Source organism: Centroberyx gerrardi, chromosome 8 (assembly GCF_048128805.1).
Source record: "Centroberyx gerrardi isolate f3 chromosome 8, fCenGer3.hap1.cur.20231027, whole genome shotgun sequence".
Lineage (NCBI taxonomy): Eukaryota > Metazoa > Chordata > Actinopteri > Beryciformes > Berycidae > Centroberyx > Centroberyx gerrardi.
The window spans coordinates 26,037,828-26,044,832 of NC_136004.1; the positions used below are offsets into that span (position 1 = coordinate 26,037,828).

At 42.2% G+C, this 7,005-nt stretch overlaps 1 protein-coding gene across 1 annotated transcript in view; it reads right to left on the minus strand.

Annotated features, from left to right (window-relative positions):
* Nucleotides 1-325: 325 nt before the first annotated feature.
* Nucleotides 326-7,005, minus strand: part of aacs (acetoacetyl-CoA synthetase) — a 42,530-nt gene continuing 35,850 nt past the window's right edge. Inside the window, exons 13-18 of the mRNA XM_071897689.2 lie at nucleotides 5,158-5,271; nucleotides 4,006-4,131; nucleotides 3,372-3,441; nucleotides 2,500-2,558; nucleotides 1,761-1,963; nucleotides 326-1,644 (exon numbers count right to left, since the gene is read on the minus strand). Of these exons, the coding sequence (XP_071753790.1) occupies nucleotides 1,507-1,644; nucleotides 1,761-1,963; nucleotides 2,500-2,558; nucleotides 3,372-3,441; nucleotides 4,006-4,131; nucleotides 5,158-5,271 (710 nt within the window). The 3' untranslated portion in view covers nucleotides 326-1,506. The remainder of the gene's footprint in view (nucleotides 1,645-1,760; nucleotides 1,964-2,499; nucleotides 2,559-3,371; nucleotides 3,442-4,005; nucleotides 4,132-5,157; nucleotides 5,272-7,005) is intronic.

The window sequence follows — 7,005 nt, forward strand, 5'->3', positions numbered from 1 at the left end:
CTAGTTTATCTTAGCAAAGCAAGTTGCTGGCAGTGTGGATGCATATAAAACTGCAACGTCAGATGTAGAAGGCTGATTTTCTGGGACTCATGAAATGTTTGTTTGAGATTTTGCTCTCAGACTGGCTTTACTTTATAGGAGTGTTGACAGTTGTCAACCAGAAGGTGCACTCATATTCCCCAGGAAATCACCCCAGGTGCTTCAGTAAAGCTGTTTCCAAGGCAAATGTTCCCTTGAAAAACTTCTGTTTTGCCTTTTAAGTGAGCTGTGTTCAACACAAGCTGTTTGTGTGTGTGTGTTTGTGTGTGTGTGTGTGTGTGTGTGTGTGTGTGTGTGTGTTGGGAGAGGGGTTTGGAGGGGAGAGGGCGAGGGGGGGACCCATTATTTATGCTTGCAAATGGTGGCTTAGGTATTGTACAGGAAAGGCCTTACTGAACATAGCTCAGGTGTACACGAATGAAAAGTCTTCATTCATATCTGTCATCTTCAAAGCAAACTAGACCAATGAGTACTGAAACCTTCCCTTGAAGTGCGCTCACACATCTCCTAATATAACATCAACACACGTCTTGATGTCTTGGGCGGACTGGAGGAGAATCAAGGTGTTACAAAGTCAAATTAGGGTTCGGATTTGGGCGTGTCATATGTAAGAGATTAATAAACTTTTTCACCTTGGGACTAAAACTAAATTCAGTAAGTTTAGTTTTACCCTGGGATCCTGGTTCATTTAAACAAACTAGAACTCTTGACACATTAAGACCCACTAGAAAACTCCTTTTTTAGGTCTTTAAATCCATAATTTTAGTGTTACTGCAATATTACAGGCCGAAAAAAAATATTATATACATTTAACACACCACATAATGATATGGCGATATGAGCCGAAGCTGAGGCGTTCCAATGGCTATCCAAGGTGTTTGTGTGTGTGTGTGTGTGTGTGTGTGTATATCTGTATACTTCCAATGTATTTTCAGTCTTAGACCCACTCAGAACCAACACAAGGGTTAAAGCAGGAGGGTTAGCGAGAGAGAAGTATGGCTCTTCCTCGGCTCTCTCTCTTGACAGCACTCAGACTGTCAAGCCAAAGCAAAGTGCTAATGCTGGGTCTCACTTCCACAATGGCTTCAGAGCATGAATGGCTTCACAAGCGCTGCAGTGTGCATCATGTCACGTTCGAAGCTGAATCCAGTTCAACATCAACATGCCGTACTATAGCTGTTTAATTTTCTACGGTAGCCTAGGACCCGCTGCTTGACGCAATATATTTACTATTACTCGTTACATAATTCATGTTATATCATTTTGACGTATAGAGTTGCCATTTTTTTTTCTTTTTTTGTGCCCCCCGTACAAAGCTCAGGGCGCCCCTGAAAATGAAGAGTCGTGCTCTTTGACATGTCTCTCCCTGTATCAATAGAGTTGACTGAATTAAAAACTGAACTGAATTCTTTGTCAGGTGGTTCCCTTTTTTGCAGGTCCTCTCTCCAGCTCTGTGGTTCGTCACCTCTAGTAGTTCTGCAGTTCTGGTATGTTCTTGTAAAGATCCAGCGAGTCGGGGTTGGAGAAAGCTCCTCTTTGCATCACCTCCCGCCCGGCGATCACCTGCTTTACTGCCACCTCCACCTTCTTACCGCTGATGGTGTACTGCAAGGGGAAGGAGAGAGTGGATTGTCATTCAAGAAAGAACCGACTTTTAGAATTGTGAACAGAATAACTTGACAGGTTCCTTCATTTCTGTTTGATATTCATATTACTCTTACTGGAATGTCTCTGGTCTCCAGCAGCAGTGCAGGTACGTGTCGGGCGGACAGCGCTTTTCTGATGGCTCCTTTAATCTTCTGCACCAACTCGGGACGGTAGAGCTGACCGGGGGCCATCTTTAGGAACAAAATAACTCGCTCTTCTCCGTCGCCGTTGTACTGGGGAACACAGAGACTGTCGGACACTTCCTCGAACGCCTCCACTGCAAGAGGGGAGATGGAAAGGATGGCAGAGGAGAGGTGATGAGAGGAGAGAGGAGGGGGAGAGGAGAGGAAGGAAAAAACAGGAGAGCAAAGGAGAGGCGAGGAGGCGAGAGAAGGTGACAGGGGAGGGAAAGAGGAAATCAGATGAAAGGAGGGGAGAAGAGGAGAGCGGAGGGAAGGAGAATAAAGTAAAGAGGAGATGCAAAGGGGGAGAGAAGAGGCAAGGAGGGGAAAGAAAACAGAAGAAAATATGTCAGCATTAACTAACTACAGAAACATATTTCTGTTGTCAAAAGTACAGCTACACCTGTGAACGTAGTCACCTAAATCCTCACATTACAATCTGCATTAAAGGTGTTTTTTCTATACCACGCGAGGAAAAACTATCCCTAAATGTATTGAGAGTACAAATTTAAAAAGAGTGGATGGTGTGGTGTGGCATGACTCAATCTGTGCTCCAAAAAATGCTGCTGCCGTTCCCCTTCATCCTCTCCCGTACCCCCACCCTGCTCAGCATGTAGCGTTCAAGGCTCACCGATGTTGTAGATCTCCGAGCTGCCGAAGCGGACTCCGTTGGGGTTCAACGTCCCATCACTGCAAAACAAACACGAGCTCAAGATTCAAGACTTAAGTGTCCCTCATGGGAAAAGTGGCTTGCAACATGTTATGTAACACAATACGATAAAGTACAGAGGCATACGTGACACAATAAAGGTTAGGTAGGTACATGTAGCATTTTGTTTTTTTAGCTTGCTGTCGGAAAGAGGATGCTGCTACTTGTCTCCCTTCCCCTCCCTGGTGTGTTTGTTTTCTCCTTTGCTTTACTGCAGACAATTCTGTCTTGAACTAACTAGAATAATATAAAACAAAATTCCAATGTCTCTCAAACAGCTACCCAACTATTTCTACTGTAGATTTCTCCGAAGATTTCTTGGGATGGAGCAGAAGTACAGCAGTAGTTCAGCAGTAAAAAAAAATTGACTCTACAATTGCTACATCTGTAATGCTGTGTCTGAGTTATGGCTGCATAATTTATCAATTGAAATCACAATATTGACTATTTCAAATTGCAAGAGGATGTGATTTTTTTTCACTGAGGCAATAGTTCTTTCAGACAGCTTCCTAAACAAGTATTCTGGTGCTGTGCCAAATCCCTCTGCCAAAAAGTCATGTTGAATGTCAGAATAAATCTTTCATTCTGTTCAAACAGAACAAACCCAAAGCATTAGCATCTCATTTTCTCTCCTCTGCAGTTTATTTTACGATATTATATATAGTGCCAATCACGAATTATGTTAAAAGCTGTGTCCACGTGTGTAGCATTCTAAAGAAAATGAATAAATTAATAAATACAATTATAATATAATTTTTTGTCAACACTGTGTAGCTCTTCTGAGAGTAGCTGACCTTCTGCCCAGCATGACAATGCCTCCCGTCTTTGGGTTGATTTTACAGTAGTCTCCATGGGCCCACACACCTAGAGAGACAGAGAAGAAACAACTCAATTCAGCTCAATCCAATTCAAAACTTTTTTTGCCCTGTGAGGGAAATTTGGTTTGCAGAAATGGTTTATAATAAAAACACATCATAAAAACAAATAAAAAAATGATGAAAGAACAATAAACACAAGAAAAACGCATAAAACCAGACAGTCAAGAACTTGATATAATGCAATAAAAAGTTGCTCATCAGTGTCAATTACTAAATTCTTATATAGGCACAAGATGCTACAGCAAATACAAATGTGTATTGGACATACATTATGTCCCATAGTTCAGTGGATCTCAAACTTTTTAACTAATGACCCCCCAAAAACAAAGTGATGCCTGCTCTGTTGCAGGAGTAAACAGACAGAATGGTGAACTTTGACTGACATCAAATGATAATTAGTATTTTCCCTTTTCAGGCTATTTTATTTAATTTATTATTGAACACATGGCTGCGATCGTGTGTGTTTGTGCATGGATGTTTACATGAGAGATTGTATGCATATGTGTATGTGTGTTTGTGTGTGTGTGTGTGTGTGTGTGTGTGCACTCACCAGGATATGTAGAAAAGTATGCTTTGTGGTACTTGCTCCCGTTCTCGTCGTTCCAAAAGTGTGTAGGCTGGCAGGGAATCGGCTTCAAACACACCAGCTCCCCGCTCTCTCCCCATACGGGCTTACCTGTCCACACACACACACACACACACACACACACACACACACACACACACACACACACACACACACACACACACACACACACACACACAGAAATTCACAGGAACAAAAAACAAAGTTAGCAGTTTCAGACGTACTGTGCCAGAATACACACATACACCTGGGCACAAACCCCCCATAAAGACACCCAAACACACACACAAACGCACACCTACATACACAGAAATCATTTTCAGATAAAAATCACACCCATTCACCTGGTAACATATCACACACTCACCGAGACACACATGCACTTCAGTGTGTGGTTTCACACACCACTCATCTCCTCTCCCAGGACGGTGTTACCGGCTTAGAGCACGACTAAAATAATCCCAAGCTCTTCCTACAAAACTGCCTTTAAATTATCCCTCAATCCACTTTCCTTTGAGGCGGTGGAGACGCGCCAACACAGCCTGCAGCGGGGATAGGGAGCTGGGGAGCGAGGGACCAAAATCAATGAGAAAAACATAGACGGCTTTGAAGACTCCCAGGAAGATAAAAATCTTTCTTTTCTGGATTGTTAAACGAAACACCAGTGTCTCCCCAACTTTTTTTTTTTTTTACCTTTATTTACCCAGGGAAAGTTCACTGACTGCTCGTGCTGTCTTCCAGCTACGCCCTGCTTCACATTCAGACAGTTGCACACACTGAGGTATGGGAGCTGCCCAGTACCTTAACCCTAACCCAAGCTCCACTGAAGCAAATGGGGAGTAAAGTGCCTTGCTCAAGGGCATCTCAATGATAGTTTCTGAGGGAGGGGAGAGTGTTTCATTCATTTTCCCCACCCAGTACTGGGATTTTCACTAGCGACCTTTAGTCCACTGATTGCTACAGGCAAATGTGCAAATAATCCAGTAAATCCCTCTTGATAGCTAAAGAGTTCAGGATAAATAGAGAGAAAAAGCAACAACATTCAATTTTTGAACAATTCACCCACTCTGAGCACACACACACACACACACACACACACACACACACACCTCTTACCGTCACAGCTCCAGGCCTCTATAGCCATGCCGAGGTTTCGTGTTTGGATCTCGCCCCGGTACACTGGTACTGTTGGGTTCTGACCCATGAAACATGACACTATATCAGTACCACCTGGAGGGAGGGGGGGGGGGGAGAGAGGGAGAGAGAGAGAGAGAGAGAGAGAGAGAGAGAGAGAGAGAGAGAGAGAGAGAGAGAGAGAAACAGAGATGTAGTTGGTTGAAAATGAAACACTTCACGTTAAGAACCACAAGAGGAAAAACCCTCCACATAATCAGGATTATCATTTTAGCCATCATCATGGAGGCCTAGGTTTGATACCATAGTAATAATTGCTAGTTAGCTTACTCACTAGTTAGCGCTCGCTGTTAGCTTGCTAGCCCGCGCTCCAGAACAGTATGCCTCATTTTCACAAGATCCAGTTTGATGCCCACCTCTGAGTCACAGTAAAGTGAATATAGACTATGCCATAACATATGCAATTTACTGGAATGTGTACATTTTTAGTCCAGGTGGACCCAAGGGGAACAAAACCTCTAACCCTGGCAGTTAGCGTCACGATAACCAAAACTGTGAAATGATACTGTTGCAAAAGACTGAAATCAATGTTGACACTTCCACCAAATGTGTTCTGCAATCTGAAATTCCATCTCATCGTATGTCAATATGTACGGATGCTGGCATGTGGTGTGGAATAGTTAGAAGAAGAAAAACAAGGATTAAAATAGACCGAGCTGCAGTCTGGCTCTTGACAGCGGACTGCAGCAGTCGGCACAAAACTCAACTGAGTCACAGCTGAAAACATGGCAGCAGTGTCAGACGGTGTCAGACAGTGCACCGGGTCTTGAACTGAATCCCACTCCGCCTAAACTGGTTGACAAAACCGGTGCCAGGAGCAAAATATGGAACTGTTTCGCTTACAGGGCTGACAAAGACGGCAGACACCCTACCAGCATTTCAAAACCCCCGTGCCAAAGCTGTCAAGTGCGGTCACACAAGCAACAACACATCTGTGACCATTGATCTGTGATATTGCCTGATGGTTTTTCTTGTTTCCCATGGCATCATAGTAGTATTACATTTTTAGAAATTAAACTTAGTATTAGGGCTGGGTGATACTGACAGAATCAAATATCACAACATTTTAGACCGAATACCTCGATACGGATATATTTTGCGGATGAGTATTCGTGCTTTCATAAGATATTTACACACAAAAAAAAAATTTGAAAATTAGTAATGATCATTAGTAATGAGTAATGCGTACTCATTTATTTATTTTACTTATTTTTGGATTCTTCTGGCTCTCGTGGAGCTTACATCAGTTTAGATGGTAGTGCGTCTTTGAGAAAAAATTGTTCCTATCCAAATAGAACACAACTATTGACACAAAGCTCTAGAGCTGCAACGATTAATCGATTAATCGATTAGTTGTCAACTATTAAATTAATCGCCAACTATTTTGATAATTGATTAATCGGTTTGAGTAATTTTTTAAGAAAAATAAGTCAAAATTCTCTGATTCCAGCTTCTTAATTGTGAATATTTTCTGGTTTCTTTTTTCTTCTATGACAGCAAACTGAATATCTTTGGGTTGTGGACAAAACAAGACATTTGAGGACGTCATCTTGGGCTTTGGGAAACACTGATTGACATTTTTCACCATTTTCTGACATTTTATAGACCAAACAACTAATCGATTAATAATCTTATAATCGTTAGTTGCAGCCCTACAAAGCTCGTTTTTTTACAATTTGTTCAATGTAACATACTGACACCGGTTTGATTATACTGTGAGCGTTGTGTTTTGCAAAACAACGTTTGTCATAGTTTTCAAAGACTGTCGCG